Here is a 19,982-nt window from a genome sequence, read left to right on the forward strand (position 1 = left end):
CTCCCTCGGGGTTCTCAATTTATTTGGAGATTTTTTGACTTTCTGGTGTTGGGGGATTGTTGCGCGATGGATGTTGCAGCCCTCCGAGATCGTATTCAGTCTACTCTAGACGCGAATGCGGATATTCGCCGGCAAGCGGAGCTTGATTTGAAATATGTATGTGCTAGATCGACTGGCGGGGCACCGAACGTCAGGCTCACACGTGGTTGATATATCTAGGCCGAGACGCAACCCGGATTTATCAATGGACTCTTGGATATCTTGCAGGGCGAACAGAACAATGCAGTCCAGCTCTCTGGTATGTCTTTTGGATGTCCATATTGGTTCGCGAAGACTTCTGTCTGTTACTGACTCCGCTCTCTCTTATAGCTGGTGTTTACCTGAAGAACCGTATTACCCGCGGATGGGCCCCCGTCGAAGATAGCCCGCAGCGTACGCCAATTCCTGAAGCCGAAAAGCCCAGTTTCAGGGAGAGACTTATCCCTGCCCTGGCCTCGACCCCTCCCAATGTCCGCAATCAACTGGTTCCCCTCCTCCAGAAGATTCTCCAAAACGACTTCCCCGAGCAGTGGCCCGGATTCTTGGATCTTACTCTGCAGCTCCTCAGCACCAATGACGCAAGTACGGTCTATGCGGGTCTGCAGTGCCTTTTGGCAGTCTGCCGGGTTTACAGGTTCAAAGCCGGTGAGAAGAGAGAGGAGTTCGATAAGATCGTGGAGCATTCATTCCCCCAGCTGCTCAGCATTGGATCGAAGCTTGTTGACGAGGAAAGTCTGGAGGCTGCCGAGATGCTTCGCATTGTGGTGAAGGCTTTCAAGCACGCAATTTACGTCGGTTACCCTGATTCTAGTCTGCGCGTGGCTACGCCATTTATACTGACCTGCTACGAATTTAGTTCGAGCTTTCTCCATGCCTACAAACCCACCAGGCCACTGTTGACTGGTGTACACTATTCCTGCGCATTGTCTCGAAAACACCCCCTGCGAGCTCAATGGCGGATTCAAAGGAGGAGAGGGAGATGAACCACTGGTGGAAGTGCAAGAAGTGGTCATACGCCAACCTGAACCGCCTATTCATCAGATATGGCAACCCCACCACAATCACGAAATCCTCTACCCCTGACTACACACCGTATGCCAAGACCTTTATCAGCACTTTCGCCCCCGAAATTCTCAAGGGATACCTGACGGAGATTGATAAGTGGGTTTCCAAGACGCAATGGCTCAGCAATTCCGCACTGTCGTATACTTTGGTCTTTATGGAGGAGTGTGTCAAGCCAAAGGCTATGTGGGACCACTTGAAGCCGCACATGGATAACCTGATCGCCCACTTCGTTTTCCCTATCCTGTGCCAGTCCGACGAGGACATTGAGCTTTTCGAAGATGACCCATCTGAGTATCTCCACCGCAAGTTGAACTTCTATGAGGAAGTGTCCGCTCCTGATGTTGCCGCTACCAACTTCTTGGTTTCCCTCACCAAGAACCGCAAGAAGCAGACTTTCTCCATTCTCACATTCGTGAACAGCGTTGTTAGCAAATATGAGTCTGCGCCGGAGGGCCAGAAGCAGCCAAGGGAGAAGAGGGAGCTTTGAGAATGATTGGATCGCTCGCTTCCGTCATTCTGGGCAAGAAGAGCCCGATCGCTGACCAGGTTGAATACTTCTTCGTCCGTCACGTTTTCCCCGAATTCCGTAGTCCTCACGGCTTCCTCCGTGCTCGTGCTTGCGACACACTGGAGAAATTCGAGCAACTTGATTTCAAGGACCCGAACAACCTCATGGTTATCTATCGAAACATCCTCGAGTCCATGACCGATTCCGAACTTCCTGTTCGAGTTGAGGCCGCCCTTGCTCTCCAGCCCCTTATCCGTCACGATGTCATCCGTACATCGATGCAGCAGAACATCCCCCAGATTATGCAGCAGCTTCTAAAGTTGGCCAATGAGGTCGACGTGGATGCTCTGGCCAACGTCATGGAGGACTTTGTTGAGGTTTTCTCTGCCGAGCTTACTCCCTTCGCTGTGGCGCTGAGCGAGCAGCTCCGCGATACTTACATGCGTATTGTCGGTGAGCTCCTGGAGCGCAACGCCGCCAAGGGTGGTGACGAAGATGGCTACGGCGATTTCCTAGATGACAAGAGCATCACCGCTCTGGGCGTGTTGCAGACCATCGGCACCCTTATTCTCACTCTCGAGAGCACCCCTGACGTGCTTCTGCACCTTGAGACCATCTTGATGCCCGTCATCAGCATCACCCTGGAGAACAAGCTTTATGGTAAGTTTTTCAATCTATCAAGCTTATGTCCACCTCTAATCCGGTATTTTAGATCTCTACAACGAAATTTTCGAGATCATTGACAGCTGCACATTCGCATCGAAGACCATTTCCCCATCCATGTGGCAAGCCTTCGAGCTGATTCACAAGACGTTCAAGGCTGGCGCTGAGCTGTATCTCGAAGGTAAGAGGTTCAACTAAATTCAAGCGGTCTTGAATTCCTATTAACTTTTCTGCTGCAGACATGCTCCCCGCTCTTGACAACTACGTCGCTTATGGCACCGATATGCTGGTTCAGAACCCAGCTTACTTGGATGCTATGGTCGGCATGGTCCAGGACATCTTTTCTGACGAGAAGGTCGGTGGCGTTGACCGCATCTGCGGTTGCAAGCTCGCTGAGACCCTTATGCTCAACCTTCGGGGTCACATTGACCAGTATATCCCCATGTTCATTGAGATGGCCATGCGGGTTATCGACGCCGGCGAGGCACGCACTAAGTCGTACCGCATCCACTTGATGGAGATGGTCATCAACGCCATCTACTACAACTCAGCTCTCAGTCTTCAGGTTTTGGAGGCCAAGGGCTGGACCAACAAGTTCTTCAGCACTTGGTTCGCTAATATCGACAACTTCAGACGTGTGCACGACAAGAAGCTCTCAATTGCCGCAATCAGCTCACTGCTTACTCTGAAGGCTACCGATGTTCCAGTCAGTGTTCAGCAGGGATGGCCAAGACTCTTGCAGGGTGTGACAAGGCTCTTCCAGACCCTGCCTGCTGCTCTCAAACGTACGTTTCCCCCAACACCCCGTCGTGTTCCCCCAAGGCTAAGACTTTATTCAGAACGTGAGGATGCTACCAGAGAGTCTGACTTCACCCTCGATGACGAAGATGATGAGGATGACGAGGACAATGACTGGGATGGAGATGTTGAGTGGGATGAAAATGAGGTTGAAGCAGCTCTTGAGGAAGACGATGTCGTCGACGAGAGTGCCGCTTACCTCGACTTCCTCAACCAGGAGGCTCAAAAGTTCGGCTCCTACGCCGATGATGACGATGATGACATGGACGAGGAAAGCCTTCTTGAGACCCCTCTGGACAAATTGGAGCCGTATGGCATGTTCAAGCATGTCCTGCTGAGTAAGTAACCTCTACGACCTCGGGAAAGTATCTCCTTCGTATCACCCGCTAACCTCAAATTCAGGCCTTCAGCAAGAACAACCCCAGCTCTATGAGAGTCTGACCAAGGTTCTCGGCCCCGAAGAGCAGCAGGTCATTCAAGGCGTCTTCCACGAAGCCGACGCCAAGGCCATGGTTGCCGCTGCCAACGCAGAAGCCGCCGCCGCAGCGGGCATGCAGGCCAACGGCAACTAAGAGACTATAACCGAGATGGATTGAGAAAAACAAAAAAGCTTCGAATTTCCAATGCCTCGGACGTCTAGTCTCTTTTCATTTCCCCCTTCCACATTTTCCTCACGAGACCATATGCCCATTTCATGTCTTTCCCGCTTCATTAGATCATGTCCCATCTGCTCTGTACCTCCGTGTTTCTTTCGTCATGTCTTTTTCCTCCCATGCTCTCGCTGATGTACTCTTAAAAGTCCTACCCGTGGACATTCTGCTCGAGGGTATTCCCCCCTCCCCTTCTAATCCTCTTCGATGCACAGATTCCCCTGAAGACACCCTTGTTTCGTCATGATATAGTACATCAGCCAAGCTACGGATGTTGGATTCCAGTTCTGGAACCTGTAGTACCGTAGATACCAGCCATATAGGTGGACTCGGGACTGAATCCACATCGTTACAAGAACATTTCAAGATTACTCATGTAGGTATTTATAAGGACGCCCAGCAAGACACACTAAACTAGCCTCAAAGAAAGCCACATTAGAAGCAACCGGGGGAGGATTGGCCAGGGGTGTAGAACAAGACGTGAGGTCAAAACAAAGATCGTGACAAATGACGTCATATTCCTCAGAGGCATTATCAGATCCCGACGTCGGCGCACTTCACTTTTGAAGTCAACTTGAAGATCTGTGTGTATTTATGTTATAAATCAAGGCAAGTTCTAGAGCCCTAATATATAAGGACGCTAGTTCAAAGAAGTGGTAGTTCTAAGCAAAGAAGTGAGAATGTAGCCTATAGTACGGATCTATCGTTATAGTTATAACTACAGCCTCGTGGTATAACTAGCAAATCAGGATTCCTGTACAATTCGGCATCAATGCACATCGTATACAGCTATTGTAGTTAAAAGTCGCAATATCATCCTCGATCGGTAGTACATAGGTAGAATGGAGCACCTTGTTCCCAAGTGGCACTCCACAACGTCATGATGATGACCCCCGATGACCGGTTTAGCTGGTAACGTCAGTTAACTTCCAGAAAATAAAACGCGCGCTGTTCCTTGGGTTTTACTGCTTAAACACAAATATTCTACAACACTAAGACTACATCCATCCAAGGTCAGTATCAAGATCATCATATCTTATACTTCATTTTCCCTCTTTAATCAAGAAACTCACACTTATCCCTCTATTCAGCACATCAAATCCAATTCTACAATATCCACAATGTCTGCTCCCTACCCCGGCCGCCAATCCCCCGATCCGGAGCGCCAACCCGGCGCCCAGCAGCAGGATGTCCCCGGCTCTGGCAGAACCGAAGTCGGCAAACACCCGGCACCCCAGTTCTCGCAACAATCGTCGGAGTACTTTAGGGATCATGTGCTGACGAGCAACCCCGAGCACCCGCTAGAGAAGATTGAGGCGGAGAAGTTCGCTAAGGGAAAACAACATTGAGATGGGTGTTTCTTGCATGTACTTGGGAGAGTTTTTTGATTTTGAAATTTGGATAATTGATATCATGAAGAATAAGCTCAAATAACTATCTTTCTTTGAGCTATGTACTTATTAAACGATACATTAAATCTTGGGACTGTAATCAGTCTTTTATGTCCATTTTCTTTGCTGATTGGGAACCTCATGGTTATCAACGGCTCGCTTGTAGCGAGAGTTCAAATTGTCAGGCTATCACACAGGCAGAAGGAAAATGGACTATGGACATGGCATGGCATAATAAGAAGGGAAAAGATAAAGCAGTAGACACAAGTAAACACGCCCAGCGCAAATATTCATCTCCTCGTTAAGTTAGGACCTATTCCAAGAATCCCTTACGACTTCTCAACAGGCGCAGCAGCAGCAGCCTCAGGCTGAGGAGTAACGGCAGCGGGCTCAGCAGCAGGGGCAACAGCAGTAGGGGCATCAGCAGAGGCAGGGGCAGCAGCACCCTCAGCCTCACCAGTCTTACCCTGCTTCAGATCCGCCAGACGACGAGCCTCAGCGTGAATATCGCGCACCTGCTTATCGGTCTGAACATAAAAGTCACGCAGCTTCTGGCCGGAGGGGTGACCCAGTGCCTTCTCGAAGTACGAGCTCAGGCCGCGCCAGCCAGTGGCCGCCTTGTTGGAGATCTGGTAGCTATCGTCAATGCCCTTAGCGCGCTCAGTGGCATTGTACTTCTTATCGAAGTTTGAGAGCGCGGACGTGAACCGGCTCGAGACACCGTGCTTCTTGTCCAGTGCGATCGCCTTCATAATCGCATTGTCGCTCACAACATACCCGTGCGCCAGGTACTCCGCGACAATGCGCGATCGGGGCTTGTCTTCTTGTGGGATGTGGTGCTCTTCTTCCTTGGTCTCGCCTGCGCCGGTCGCTTGGGCTCCGGCTAGGTCTTCGATGTTTTGGGCTGCTTCGACGTGCACGGCAGAAGTGCCTAGTTGGGTCTGGTCTAGCAGGAGGGCAGTTTTGGCAGCGCTGTTTTTGGGGATTGGGTTAGTTTGGGTTTCATGTGGGCTGATTGCAGGCGGGAAGGGTGCGGGGTAGCTTACGCCTCCTTTTCAAAGGTCACAGTGGCGGACTTCTCAGCGTCGGCTTCCCCAGAGACTGGGGTGATGGAGAGGGTGACAATCTTTCCACTGTTTTAAGTTAGCGAGTTGTTAAAATAAAGTACTAGTTGCGACAATGTACCAGAAGCTGAAGAAGTCGCGAACCTCCTTCTCGGAGGTTGTTGGCGAGATGCCAGAAACGTGAACAGTGGAGTGAGACATTATGATGTTAGATAGAGAAGAGAAAGAAGAAACTTGAGAAGAAAAATCTAAACGTCACAGCATTTCCCAGGTGGGATGCAACTATTTATCTAGGACTGCGCCACAGGTGACGTGGTGACGTATGGCGGGGCAGTTGCACCGCCTCACATAGCTAATTTCTTTTTTTTCCTTTTACTTTTGACCTCTTTAATTGGACTACATATGATTTTCAATGGAGCTGCCTAGAAAATGAAATCGGATTTCACATGTCAAAAATAGGATTTCATTGAATGTGTTTGCCTGCAAACCTCCCGAAATGAAAATATTGGGCACTGTCCCCAGGCAATGCGAAAGAATGGTATGGGTTGGAATGGAAGTTGAATCAGGCATCAATGATTCTTTCAGAACGGTATGGCAGAAGCCTCACTTGCAGAATCCTCCTTTTGTCTCTTTAAAGTCTGCTCCAGATCGCGCACCCGCCTCCTGAGCTGTTCGTTCTCCCGCTTCATGTATTCCACTTCCAACCGGTGATGTGTGGCCTCCTCGAACCGCGACAGCGACCCTCCGGGCGAATGACCTAGCTGCGACTGTGATACCGAGTTCCGGTGTGGGTATATGCTGCTGTTATTGTGGGGAGAATGATGATAGTGACCCGATGGAGGGTCGGCGAGATGTGAGGGATGGCTCGCGACTGCGAACTGTTCGGGAATGGTCTGCCGGGCGATACGGTATTTCTCGTGATGGGGCAATTCCAGTAACACTTGCAGACTGCTGGCCCTGGTTTGCTGAAGTATGCGAACTGAGACTTGAATTGGACCGGTTGCGTCGCGCGGAGTGAGACGGGGTCGAGCTACTGAGGGTGGGCGATGCCCGTGTGCCATCTGCCTCGTTAAATGTTGATGTGGAGGATCCTGTCGATGCCACGGATGCGGTCTGCTGGCGGAGAATAGATAGCTCTCGGGTCAATCGATTCACCTGCGGGGAGTTTTGATGCGTCAGCGATTGAGGGGTAGGTATACTTTGGGGCTCTGGAATTCCACTCACCATCGCTTCTTGCTCTTTCTCAAGCACTAGATGGAGATCCGAAGGCGTCAGCGGCTGAGGATGACGCAGTGGCCCTTGTTCTGTTAGTCGGGGATGCCCATTGAAGTGACGTCTGCCACTGCGGACTTACCCTGAGCAGTACTTGTGATGCCATAATCCCCCGTTCCAAGTGGTGGACTTCCTGGAGGAAGTGTTGCAGACGTATGAGGGCCATGTACTGGTTGTCTGGGTGTTGGAGACTGCGATGCCATAGCGGGTGCCGTTGTTGCTGCACGAGGTCGTGCCATAGTAGAGTTGGAAACCGCGCTCAGGTCGGGAGCCATGGCCGACAGGTATGTTCTGATAATATTGTTTAAACAGTAAATTTGCTTTTCCGCTGCGGCATGTGAGTCGAGAGGAATTATAAATGTTTCAGCCTTGGGGTAAATAATCAGTAACAGTCAGATCTCCGGAATTATGAATCAAAATACCCCTTGATGCAATTCCAGGGAGATTCTTGAAACATACCAGTTATGTCGGGGGGGATGTTCAAAGGCCTTACTCCTTTCGGGAAGGGGATTGAGAAAAGGCAAGAGAGAAATCCAAAAAAAAGTCGGGCTTCTCTCTTGCCGTGAAATGTTTTGTCGCTTTGTCGCTTTGATTGGGCCGTGCATGTAATCTGCATCGATTGTACATGTACATCGTAGCTCGAGAGATAATAGTGACATTCCAGGCATGTTGTAGGAACACCTACACTATTTACCTAGTTATGGAAAGGCTGACATACTAAAGTGCCCAGGTGACTATTTGGTAGCTGTCATGGTATAATCCATGAATATCTTGTTAATCTACATACAATTATCTTGTATACAAATGAACGGAGATGGTACGGAGGTAGACATGGTGCTCAGGCCCCTTTTGAGGCATATTGGATGTCTCAATTGAAGCTATCTAGTAAATTGTGCAATAATAGACTCAATTTATTGTTGATCGGCGTCTTCCACCTATAAGCCCCCAAAAGAACGTCATACTCAAAATATCATAGATGCTTGACTTCCCCTAACAACCTTGGAAGCTCCACTTCAGGACTGGGGATGATCTGCATGTTACATAAGCCGTTGACGAAAGAGCTGGGCAACCGCCTGCAGTTCGACCTCACGATATCCCTGTCCATTGTGGCAGTGAAGCCTTCCAAGACCTGTCAAGGTCTCAGCTTGTCTCTCCCGATATCTAAGCTTGCATAGCACTGCCCCCCGCCCAATGAAACCATGGCCCTACCCAACTCCCCTGACGCTACCCACATTCCACCCGCTCTGAAACCGCTCGCTCCTTACGTCAAGTCGCGCCAGGAAACCCTTCAAATTCGCCAGGCACTGACGTCTTATCTGCGCTCATTTATCGAATTCGACGATCAGTCAAGCGACCATGCTCAATCCCACCTCTCCTTGTGTGCCTCGACCGATGCTGTTACTGATGTCAAACGTATCCCTACCGATCTCCCTGGGCTGAGAAAGGATTATCTGAAGGCATTGGCGGCCAATATTGCGGCTCGCAAAGAGTTCGCGTTGGCGTCTGAGAACGTCGCCTCGTTAAGGCGCCAGAGGACGTCCCCGAACCGCCCTTCTGACGACGCTGATCTGCAAGAACCCGGCACCGAACTTCGTGAATACCTTGCCCTCCTACGCGAGCGACGCCGCCATACCAAGCTGCAGGTGTTTCAGAATTATCTTGAGGAAATTAAAACACGCGACGCGGGCAGCTTGGTGGACGTTGGCAACGATGGGGAGCAAATGCTGTTGCCGGAGGTAGATGCAGAGGCGGGGCACGATAGCTCTGAAACGGACTTGGATGGTCTAGTGCATAGTCTCGAGAGAGCAGTTATTCGCGCGAGAACTCAATTGGACCGGCAAAAGCAATTGTTTGAGAAAGCCAAGGCACAGCATGATCCCCGAGCCGCGACTTCAGACGCTAAAGCAAAAGCATTACAAACAACCCGGGATGAGCTTGTACAATGGGTGGAGGAACGGCTAGTTGGTCAAGAGGATCCGGATGAGAGTCTTCTTCAAGAACTTCCTCCGGATGAAATCGAGGAGGCCCAGCGGGAGCTAGAGAATCGCAAGATACAAATTACGGAGCAATATGCTACATATCTGCGAGCCCGGCGAGATCTCCTCGACGCCGCCTCCAGAGCTTGTCAGCCAGTTAATGTGGCCCAGAAGCCTCCGTCACGACCAACCAACAAAAACGAACTTGCCATAGCCGAAATGCCACCACCCAACCCAATCGACGTTCTGTCATACACAAACGAAAACCTGGTTCCGCTACTTAAGAGTGAAAAGTCGCTGGCTCTCCAGAAATCCTATTTATCCGGCTTACTCTCGAAAGAAAAGTCCACGACCCTCCGCGCTCTCAATCGTTTAAGCGACGAATCCCACCTACTCCCCGAATACCCCGCTCCCGCCCGCCAGCCGCGCTTTAATCATGCGGCTGCTGCTCTCAACTCGCGGATCCAGACCCAGACCTCCGATCAGACCCGGGATGAGGTTGTTGGTCTCGCTGAAGCATGGGCATTTGCCTCTAATGCTGCAGCTGCCAATGGACGAGACTTTGTTCAACAAAAGATCGCATTGGGTGCTGAGGTTGCGCAGGACTCCCGGCAGACCCTGGCTGATGTTTGTAAAACGCTCAACCAGGATCTCGATGAGGTGCTGGAGGGTCAGGAGAGCCGAGATGTGTCGGATTCATGGGCCTCCGACACTTGTTCCGCGAAGGGGATGTCGAGGGGTGGGTCTCGGATTGAGAAACAACCGAGTGGTCCTTGGTCTCGTCTGAATGGGAGAGTGGGGGTTGTAGAATAATTCACTGTGTTGTAAGTATTATATCAGTTATTCCTAATATATAACATACTCTATCCGTTCATTTCAGTTTGGTCCAACTAGGTGCGTTTGTATTTTGGTGTGGAGGTTGTTAGATATATAACTTATCAGGATGATGATGAAGAAAACGCTGTTGTGTTGTCATGGAGGAGCCCGCGAAGACCAACACATAGACAGTGAAAGGTCAATTACTATAAAAGAAATGCAATATTACTGTCCCAATGTGAATAATAGATACGGCACCGAGTAGAGCCAGTTAGAGCCGCAAGGAAGCAAAACGCTAAGATCCTTCTGATACCTGCCTGGTCTCAGCCCGTAAGCTGGTCTACGAATCTATCTGCCGTGTTGATTTTTAGAAATTTGAAAATTCGTGAATGGTTACGGAGTATAGCCCCCGGGATCATTCCAAGGTTCATGTATATATTTCCTTGTCAGGTTGAAGTAAAAAGGGGAAGATACATGTTTAGAAGCTTGTGATTGGCTAATTTAATATTTAAGGGGCCACATACCCAATATGGATGGATGGATCCATGGATGAGGCTCCTGTTTCCCAAGGTTCTAAAAGACCTGCCACGGTTGGTTTAATGGCACACTTATATAACCTATGCTGATTGGGAATTTGGGCACTGTGAACTTCATTATGGACACAGAAATATCTCCTTGGCAATGTCTACCGATGCAACCTTGGAATGGATGACAATCCTCGTCTTGGTCTCCCAGAGCGCGATGCAATCCTGTCATAAATCAAACTCCTACATATGGAGCTACCACTTTGCTTTTTCTTACGTTGTGCTTCTTAGGCTGCGATCAGACAGACTTTGACTTGTGACCGCATCTTCTTATCGATCCTTTCGCGTTGGCCTACCACTAGTAGACACAAGTTATGTCCTTCTCTTCCGATGCTTGTAGTAATTTCCCAAAGGACTCTTACAAGCCCAGATAATAGGGATTCCTCTATATATATTACTTACTAGTGCACCATCCCATCCCTTTTCATAACTATTCAATCGCATCGGTTTAGAGTCCAGCATTAACAAGGTCCCCCTTTATATATAGTCTACCTTATCTTTCAATTCTGGCCGACGACATATTCAACCTTTGAAATCCACCATGTCTACTTCAATAAACAATATCTGAAAGGCGCCAGTGGGGCCAACTCAAATATCATCACAATTTATTTAGTGAATATCTATGCCCTCCTAACTGCAGATATCGACGCTTTCAGTACTGGCCCTGACAAGTAATCCACAGATACTATCTGGGACCCCACAAGCGGCTAACAACGGACTATGTAAAATTGTGACCACAAAGGTCAACTAAAACTTTACCCTAATAATATTGAGCGAACCTTGGAAGGGTGAGCCGATCACCAAGAAACCCTAACTGCCCAGGTCATGTGCTCACTGAGCAACGAGCACTGATCAGGGATCATAAATACATCCTACGCACGTGACGTTGAATAACTAAGATTTTGGTAGTAGAAAGGGAGCTAAATCGGCGTCTAAGATTCGCCGTAGCCAATTTCGGTAGGCAATTTGTCGTCAATTAGGGTTTTGGTGTAAAATTATAAAATTATAACATGAAGTCGAGAGATAAGAGATAGCGCTGGGGGTCCGGCATCGGCATTGTCCACAGGAAGATCGTCTTGTGATATGTATGATGTTCTTGCTAGAAGCTCCCAATAATTGTCTGCTATACACTCTATAACCCCTATATGAATGACAATGTAAATATGTCAATAAATAATTCCCTAGCCTCTATTTATATGCAGCTGGACATTGGATTTTATACATACAAGATATTTGCCGAGTGATCCCCGTCTCCACATCCGGGATTTTGACTCATCGCTCTCAACTGGGAAAAGAAAAAGAAATTATATAATAGGCAAAAAAAAGGGAGGAAACCAGGAAATACAGAAACAAACCAACCTCTTCTTTTAATTATTAACATTCATTATTGGATCTTTCAGATCTCCCTACAATATATATACCTACAATCCCCAATTCTCCCCCGGCTTTCCCTCGTTCTTCAAAAGTGGAGCCGTATACGGTGAAGGGAGCGGGCCAATTAGCGACTCCGTGGCGGAAAAAAAAGAATCCCAGCAAAGCGTAGACTCACCCTCAACACATCTCTCAGCAATTGAAACATTACCTTCGGTGCGCAATGGTTCTTGCTGCTCGATGTGGGCAGGCAGCCGCCCTGCTGCGCCAGCGCTGCATTGCTGAAACCCGCCCGGCACTCTCTCTGCGCGCATTCTCATCTCAGTCCGTCCGTTCGACGACCTCGACTCTACGCCTGCAAAAGATCCCCACGGCTCGGTCACAGCAGCTCCGTTCTTTCTCCAGCACCTTGAGCCGCCTGTCTGCTCAGAAGCCCCCTGCTGCCGAGTCTTACCTCGCTAGCGGTGCGGTGTCGACTGGTACCAAGCTCGTCGATGTCAAGAAGGTCCTCGTCATTGGTAGTGGTGGTCTGAGCATTGGACAGGCTGGAGAATTCGATTATTCCGGTAAGTTGGAACCATCCGGAGATGAAATTTCGCGCCGATTGAATTGTCCCGTCAGTCCCCCAACGGGGGTCTGGTCGCACGGGAAGCTTTTGCGGAGAATACAGAGAGCTCAAGAAACGACCCCTAAACATCAATTCAAATGACAATGGAAACTAACCTTTTGACTCTGTGATCAAATAGGCTCTCAAGCTCTTAAAGCCCTCAAGGAAGCCAACATCCACTCAATCCTGGTCAACCCCAACATTGCGACCATCCAGACCGACCACAAGCTTGCGGACGAAGTCTACTACCTTCCTGTCACCCCGAATATGTCACCCATGTCATTGAGCGCGAGCGCCCCGATGGTATTCTCCTCGCCTTCGGTGGTCAGACCGCCCTGAACCTGGGTGTGCAGATGAACCGCATGGGCACCTTCGAACGTTACGGTGTCAAGGTTCTTGGCACCCCCATCAAGACCCTGGAGACCAGTGAGGACCGTGACCTCTTCGCCCAGGCCTTGAACGAGATTGATATTCCTATTGCTGAATCGACTGCCGTTGAGACTGTCGAGGATGCTCTTAAGGCTGCCGAGGAGGTTGGCTACCCTATCATCGTCCGGTCTGCTTACGCCCTTGGTGGTCTGGGTTCTGGCTTCGCTTCCAACCCCGATGAGCTCCGTGACTTGTCCTCGCGCTCTCTATCCCTCTCCCCCCCAGATTTTGGTCGAGAAGTCCCTCAAGGGCTGGAAGGAGGTTGAGTACGAGGTTGTCCGTGATGCTGACAACAACTGTATTACCGTTTGCAACATGGAGAACTTCGACCCTCTCGGAATTCACACCGGTGACAGTATCGTTGTTGCTCCTAGTCAGACTCTGTCTGATGAGGAGTACCACATGCTCCGCACTGCTGCCATTAAGATTGTCCGTCACTTGGGCGTCGTTGGCGAGTGCAATGTTCAGTACGCTCTCCAGCCCGATGGACTCGACTACCGCGTCATTGAGGTCAACGCTCGTCTCTCGCGTTCGTCCGCTCTGGCTTCCAAGGCCACCGGTTACCCGCTTGCTTACACCGCGGCTAAGATTGGTCTGGGACACACTCTCCCCGAGCTCCCTAACGCCGTTACCAAGACCACCACCGCCAACTTCGAGCCCAGTCTGGACTACATTGTCACCAAGATTCCCCGCTGGGATTTGAGCAAGTTCCAGCACGTCAACCGCGACATTGGCTCCGCCATGAAGTCAGTTGGTGAGGTTATGGCCATTGGTCGTACCTGGGAGGAGTCCCTCCAGAAGGCCATCCGTCAAGTTGACCCTAAATACCTTGGACTCCAGGGTGATAAGTTCGATGACCTCGATGAGACTCTCCGCAACCCCACTGATCGCCGCTGGTTGGCTGTTGGACAGGCTATGCTCCACGAGAACTACTCGGTTGACAAGGTCCACGAACTGACAAAGATCGACAAGTGGTTCTTGTACAAGATCCAGAACATCGTGGATTGCAACAACGAACTTAAGGAGATCGGCAGCCTCTTCGGCCTCAAGCAGGAGATCCTGATGAAGGCTAAGAAGCTCGGTTTCTCTGATAAGCAGATCTCTCTCCTCGTTGGATCTACCGAGGATGATGTCCGCGCCCGCCGTAAGTCCTTCGGTATCACTCCTTGGGTTAAGAAGATCGACACCCTTGCTGCCGAGTTCCCTGCCGACACCAACTACCTCTACACCACCTACAACGCCTCCTCCCACGATGTTACCTTCGATGACCACGGAACTATCATTCTGGGCAGCGGTGTGTACCGTATTGGTAGCTCCGTTGAGTTCGATTGGTGCGCTGTTAACGCCACTCTCTCCCTCCGCGAGATGGGCAAGAAGACCGTTATGATCAACTACAACCCCGAGACCTACTCCACTGACTTCGATACCGCTGACAAGCTGTACTTCGAGGAACTCAGCTACGAGCGTGTCATGGATATCTACGAGCTCGAGGCCGCTAGCGGTGTCGTTGTCTCTGTCGGTGGTCAGCTGCCCCAGAACATTGCCCTCCGTCTGCAAGAGAGCGGTGGTGCTACTATTCTGGGTACCGACCCTCTGGACATTGACAAGGCCGAGGACCGTCACAAGTTCTCCTCTATCCTCGATAGCATTGGTGTCGACCAGCCTGCCTGGAAGGAACTGACCTCCGTCGCTGATGCCGAGGCCTTCGCCGACGCTGTTGGTTACCCCGTCTTGGTTCGTCCCAGTTATGTCCTGTCCGGTGCCGCTATGAACGTCATCTACGGCGTCGATGAGCTCAAGGAGAAGCTCCTGAACGCCTCTGCCGTTTCCCCCGACCACCCCGTCGTCATCACTAAGTTCATCGAGGGTGCCGAGGAGATCGATGTGGATGCCGTCGCTTCCAACGGTAAGCTGCTTGTCCACGCCGTTTCCGAGCACGTCGAGCCCGCTGGTGTTCACTCCGGTGATGCCACCCTCGTCCTGCCCCCGCCAACCTCGAGGAGCCCATCATGGCCCGCGTCAAGGAGATTGCCGAGAAGGTCGCCAAGGCCTGGAACATTACTGGTCCCTTCAACATGCAGATCATCAAGGCCGACCAGGAGGGTGCCGAGCCCGCTCTCAAGGTTATTGAGTGCAACCTCCGTGCCTCCCGCTCCTTCCCCTTCGTCAGCAAGGTCCTGGGTACCAACTTCATCGACGTCGCCACCAAGGCACTCGTCGGCCGTGATGTCCCTGAGCCCGTCGATCTCATGAAGGTGGAGCGTGACTACCTCGCCACCAAGGTTCCCCAGTTCTCCTGGACCCGTCTGGCTGGTGCCGACCCCTTCCTGGGCGTCGAGATGTCCTCCACTGGTGAGATTGCTTGCTTCGGTAAGAATCTGGTCGAGGCCTACTGGGCTTCCCTCCAGTCCACCATGAACTTCCGCATGCCTGAGCCCGGTGAGGGTATCTTGCTCGGCGGTGATGTCTCCCAGCCCTACCTGGCCAAGATTGTCGACTACCTGAACCCTCTTGGTTACAAGTTCTTTGCCGTCAACCCCGCTGTCAAGGCCCACATCGAGTCCACCGCCAAGGACAACGTCTCCGTGCAGCTGATTGAGTTCCCCAAGAAGGACAAGCGTGCTCTCCGTGAGGTGTTCCAGAAGTACGACATCCGTGGCTGCTTCAACCTTGCCAAGACCCGTGGCAAGACTCAGCTTGATGAGGACTATGTCATGCGTCGCAATGCTGTCGATTTCAGCGTTCCTCTCTTCATGGAGCCTAAGGTATGTTTAACGTGCTGATGCCCATACATGATTCAAGTTGCTAACTGATCCTCTCTACAGACTGCCCAGCTCTTCGCTCAGTGCATGAACGAGAAGCTGCCCCGTGGTGATGGAATCCCCTCCGAGGTCCGCACCTGGTCCAACTTCGTCGGCGGCAAGGCGCTGTAAATCTCTATTTCTTTACACAAAGTGACAGAAGAAGAGAGAAAAAAAAGCCCCACCATGTCGAGACAAAGAGTGAGACGATGTCAACATCTCTCTCTTTCCCCTCGATATCCCCTATGACCTCCTCAGGTCCTCCCGTCATGATTTCCAATGTAGGACAGGATCCAAACTTCCTGTACGGTGTAGTGGGTAGGGCAATCTTGTTGATAGATGGCGTGCATTGTCTTTTCGGCCTTTTTAATTATTGTACTCTCGGATTGGAATGTTGTCTTTTCCTTATGAATTGTTGAATTGTTCCTCGTCTCTACTCTCTCCTCTACGGCGCATTAAGATCGGACACAGTAGTGCTCATATGCCCCTGATCTTATGCGAATTTGACTTTAAGATCCCTTCTCCTTTGTACTCCGTATTATTCATTTCCGGCTCGGCCACAATATCCGTCCTTAGGGCTATGAGGGGCTTGAGCCTCCTGTGGGCGCCAATTAGACGAACGTCGATGTCTCACTTTAAAGGGCCCGTTGCATGTCAGCAATTTCTGCGGTCCCCCTCCATCGGAATTTCTGACCTCTCATTTTCCCCTTTAACTCCTCTTTAACTTCAACCTACATGACTTCGGTCTTGACTGATGCTTACTGGTCACAACCGTAGAAGGTCTTCACGAACGTGTCTTTGGTTTTTCAACACGGGCCCTAAACTAAATTACCTGTCAGCGCTAAGCTTGAGTCTTTAGTATGCTATAGTATAGCGCTAGCATACAAGCGATGCTTGGCTTCCGGAACTCCGTGACCCTTGTCGGGGAGCCCCATTGGGCACGCTAGTCATGAGGCAACATAAGAGTCCTTCTGTGTTTTTCCACTGCTTCCTTACCTCTTTCCTTCTGCCCAACTCCAATCATCCCCATTTCTACAACCTTGAAACCCATCCTCTTCGAACCTTGCAAACATGCGCTTATCTTGTTTCCTCGTTTCTACCCTAGCGGCTCTGGCCGCAGCCAACGAGCCCAGCACAACAACCATCAGCTTTTTCGGAGACGATGACTCAGGCGTCAATATCGGCGCCTACTCCAGCACCATAGGGCGAGTTGTCGGCACCGACAAGTACGCCACGACCTATGAGATCGGCTGCATGGAAGGCGCAGACAAGTGCGCATTGAACCATCCCGCCACCATGGTCCAGGGCGACACCACTTTCAGCATCTCCATGCAAGTAACTGTGGTTACTGGCGGTGCGACGGGCCACCTAACCGCCGTCGAGTCATGCAGTTTCACGCGCCTTTCTGAATCGGCTGTCTGCACTTGGAGCCTTGATTACACTGCCATGAAGGATGATCTCACCGTTTCCGAATCCACCTCTAGCACGCAATCTGTCCCGTCGGATTTGGTTACCTATCACCCTCTTACCGTCACGGATGGCACCTATGCTTTCAAGGCTAACGCGACGGCTTCGACTTCGCCGGGGAAGATCACCCCTACTGCTTCCACTGGTGGTGCTGTGGCTGCCGTGAAGCCTTTGATCACTGCTGCGCCAATGGGTGCTGCTGCTGCTATTGCTGCTTTTGCGGCTATGCTCTAGGCCTTCAGTTTGGTTCTTTTCATGTCTGATGTTTAGTTCGTTGGGACTTGAGTCTCTTCTACGCACTGTGAATGAGCTATGCCATATGTACATCTAATAATTCATCCAAATAGTGTCTCCAATTTGTTTCTTTCTTGGATGCAAATCTTGGAATTTTAACCAAGTATGAATTTCTGCTTTGGGGGGATTTGTTGGTCTTTCTCTCTCTGCCGTCATCTCTGGGCTTGGCTTGTATGATGTAGGATGCGAGTCACTAAAGTGACAATAATAAAATGGTCAACATTCGGCTGGCAGATATTTTGAGCGCAAGAGATCAGAATCGTCTCATGAGACTGTGATAATCAATGCCAAGAGATTCAAATACAATGACAAATATTCACCGCCCCCACGACGACTATCCACTCTGATTGTGATATCTTCAAACAATTCTTATTTCTATATTCAGATCCACTCACAATGGCATCAAGAACTGCACTACCTTCAGTGACAACCAGGACCGTCCCACAGCCTGCCCCCAATGGCATGGGCAACGGCCTGTTTGCGACAACCGACATCAACCCCGGTGAAGATGTTTTGCACATCAAAACACAATTTGTGGCAGTTCTTGATTCTCCACGTTTAGAGGACACTTGCGCTGGCTGCTTTGGAAAGAGACAGGTGGAAACTGGAAGTGAGTTGAAGGCTTGCACCGGATGTCGTGTTGTGAAGTATTGTGATCGGGTGAGTTGCTATGGGGATAGATCGTTTGCTGTCTCATATTTCTTGTCCTACCGAATATTATGTCTGGTTTGATATTCTAACACTTGATAATTAGACGTGTCAATCCAAGGACTGGAAGTTTGCACATTCTCTTGAATGCCCCATCTTCAAAAATGTCAAGCCTATGGTGCTTCCCAACAATGCCCGAGCTCTCCTACGGGTAGTGCTGCGCACTGCACGCAACAAGTACGATTCTGAAGAATCCAAGGTTTTCGATGGCTTGGAGACTCACATCAACGAGATCTCGGAGAGCCAGGGCCAGCTTGATAGGATTAACCTAACGGCAAGAGCTGTCAAGAATTACTCAGGGACGGAGATGGATGAAGGAACTGTTGCTTCCTATGCTGCGAAGGTGATTACTTTCAGCCTTGATATCTTAACTTGTGGACCCTTTTCTGACTATCACTTATAGCTGGATCTCAACTCCTTCAACCTTACCACTTCCATGTATGACCGCATTGGCCTGTACATGCATCCATATGCCGGGTTGATTAACCACAGCTGTGACTACAACTCCACCGTCGGGTTTGACGGCGAAGAACTGTACGTCAAGGCCATGCGTCCCATCAAAAAGGGCGAGCAAATCTTCATCTCCTATATCGACACCACTACACCATACGACATCCGCCGTAACGAACTGAAAGAACGCTACTTCTTCGACTGCCAGTGCACAAAATGCAAAATGGGAACTGAAACCCTTGAAGACCGGTTCTTGTCTACACCTGAAGACATGACTCCCCTAGAGACAGCAGAGCGTGAAGCCCTAGAACTCATGCAGAAAGCCACCGCATCCAACACCGAGCCAACAGACGCAATTGAGAAGCTGGAAGCTGCTATGCACAAACTCCATGAAACCACCCTATGGCCTCTTACCCGTCAACCATATGCTTCTCTCCGCGATAAGCTGATCATATCTCTGTTGACGGCTGGTAACTTCACCCGAGCATTCATCCACGCTGCCATTCGATACCTGCGAATTGATCCGGTTGTCTATGACAAAGCCCATCCCATCCGACACATCCATGCATGGAGCCTGGTCAGGCTTACTGTCTTCATTTCCCAGGAGAGTTTCCAGCCTGACCCCAAAGACCCAGTGCAGATCCATGACTTCAAGTTGAATTTCCATTACTTGATTTGGTACATCCTTGCTGAACTGACCAGCACGCAAGGGGAGAGCTGCACCGTGCCCAGCTTTAGGAAACTCGTCGGAAATCAGTTTGTACAGGTCCACAATGAGTTCAAGGCTAATGGCCTTGATCCTAGCAAGACCAGGGCTGTTCTCTCCGCTGAGTGGAACAAGCTTGAACAACTTGTCAACAAGGCTCTAGAGAAGGAGTGAAATACCATAATGCCGATTTGTTTATTTTGCTCACACCTTAGGTATATAACAATACAGTAGTGCCTAACTAGGTCCTTACCTAGGTAGGTGCTTAATGATCCCTCTAATGCCCGAAATAGCAGGAACGACCGGAAGTTGATGCCATTTGT

At 50.3% G+C, this 19,982-nt stretch overlaps 8 protein-coding genes across 8 annotated transcripts; 6 read left to right on the forward strand and 2 right to left on the reverse strand.

Moving 5' to 3' along the window:
- Positions 1 to 10: 10 nt before the first annotated feature.
- Positions 11 to 3,713, forward strand: N7519_009971 (putative nonsense-mediated mRNA decay protein (Nmd5)). Its single transcript, XM_057296744.1, has 9 exons — positions 11 to 156; positions 220 to 298; positions 370 to 830; positions 896 to 1,528; positions 1,582 to 2,272; positions 2,325 to 2,456; positions 2,515 to 3,060; positions 3,115 to 3,411; positions 3,476 to 3,713. Exons 1-9 carry the CDS (start codon positions 67 to 69, stop codon positions 3,643 to 3,645), a joined length of 3,099 nt encoding a protein of 1,032 aa, XP_057144626.1. The 5' UTR covers positions 11 to 66; the 3' UTR covers positions 3,646 to 3,713.
- A 1,131-nt stretch (positions 3,714 to 4,844) lies between these two features.
- On the forward strand, positions 4,845 to 5,072 carry N7519_009972 (uncharacterized protein; the record flags this gene model as incomplete). The annotated part of the gene is made up of 1 exon (XM_057296745.1): positions 4,845 to 5,072. The coding sequence occupies one exon, from the start codon at positions 4,845 to 4,847 to the stop codon at positions 5,070 to 5,072; it is 228 nt and encodes a 75-aa protein (XP_057144627.1).
- A 371-nt stretch (positions 5,073 to 5,443) lies between these two features.
- vip1 (putative actin cytoskeleton protein (VIP1)) lies at positions 5,444 to 6,390 on the reverse strand (the record flags this gene model as incomplete). The annotated part of the gene is made up of 3 exons (XM_057296746.1): positions 6,300 to 6,390; positions 6,161 to 6,247; positions 5,444 to 6,086 (listed from the first exon to the last, which is right to left on the reverse strand). The coding sequence occupies exons 1-3, from the start codon at positions 6,377 to 6,379 to the stop codon at positions 5,444 to 5,446; spliced, it is 810 nt and encodes a 269-aa protein (XP_057144628.1). The 5' UTR covers positions 6,380 to 6,390.
- Positions 6,391 to 6,759: 369 nt separating this feature from the next.
- Positions 6,760 to 7,725, reverse strand: N7519_009974 (uncharacterized protein; the record flags this gene model as incomplete). The annotated part of the gene is made up of 4 exons (XM_057296747.1): positions 6,760 to 6,976; positions 7,011 to 7,333; positions 7,403 to 7,482; positions 7,533 to 7,725. 4 exons carry the CDS (start codon positions 7,723 to 7,725, stop codon positions 6,760 to 6,762), a joined length of 813 nt encoding a protein of 270 aa, XP_057144629.1.
- A 924-nt stretch (positions 7,726 to 8,649) lies between these two features.
- N7519_009975 (uncharacterized protein) lies at positions 8,650 to 10,239 on the forward strand (the record flags this gene model as incomplete). The annotated part of the gene is made up of 1 exon (XM_057296748.1): positions 8,650 to 10,239. One exon carries the CDS (start codon positions 8,650 to 8,652, stop codon positions 10,237 to 10,239), a length of 1,590 nt encoding a protein of 529 aa, XP_057144630.1.
- Positions 10,240 to 12,420: 2,181 nt separating this feature from the next.
- On the forward strand, positions 12,421 to 16,166 carry N7519_009976 (carbamoyl-phosphate synthase (glutamine-hydrolyzing) CPA2; the record flags this gene model as incomplete). The annotated part of the gene is made up of 6 exons (XM_057296749.1): positions 12,421 to 12,763; positions 12,944 to 13,107; positions 13,158 to 13,360; positions 13,416 to 15,210; positions 15,258 to 15,998; positions 16,059 to 16,166. The coding sequence occupies 6 exons, from the start codon at positions 12,421 to 12,423 to the stop codon at positions 16,164 to 16,166; spliced, it is 3,354 nt and encodes a 1,117-aa protein (XP_057144631.1).
- A 939-nt stretch (positions 16,167 to 17,105) lies between these two features.
- Positions 17,106 to 17,735, forward strand: N7519_009977 (uncharacterized protein; the record flags this gene model as incomplete). The annotated part of the gene is made up of 1 exon (XM_057296750.1): positions 17,106 to 17,735. The coding sequence occupies one exon, from the start codon at positions 17,106 to 17,108 to the stop codon at positions 17,733 to 17,735; it is 630 nt and encodes a 209-aa protein (XP_057144632.1).
- Positions 17,736 to 18,191: 456 nt separating this feature from the next.
- N7519_009978 (S-adenosylmethionine-dependent methyltransferase) lies at positions 18,192 to 19,833 on the forward strand (the record flags this gene model as incomplete). The annotated part of the gene is made up of 3 exons (XM_057296751.1): positions 18,192 to 18,455; positions 18,550 to 18,846; positions 18,907 to 19,833. 3 exons carry the CDS (start codon positions 18,192 to 18,194, stop codon positions 19,831 to 19,833), a joined length of 1,488 nt encoding a protein of 495 aa, XP_057144633.1.
- Positions 19,834 to 19,982: the final 149 nt, after the last annotated feature.

The sequence above is a fragment of the Penicillium mononematosum genome, assembly GCF_028829835.1.
Source record: "Penicillium mononematosum strain IBT 11891 chromosome Unknown utg000005l:1.0-9366267.0:1.0-9372171.0, whole genome shotgun sequence".
NCBI classification, from domain to species: Eukaryota; Fungi; Ascomycota; class Eurotiomycetes; order Eurotiales; family Aspergillaceae; genus Penicillium; species Penicillium mononematosum.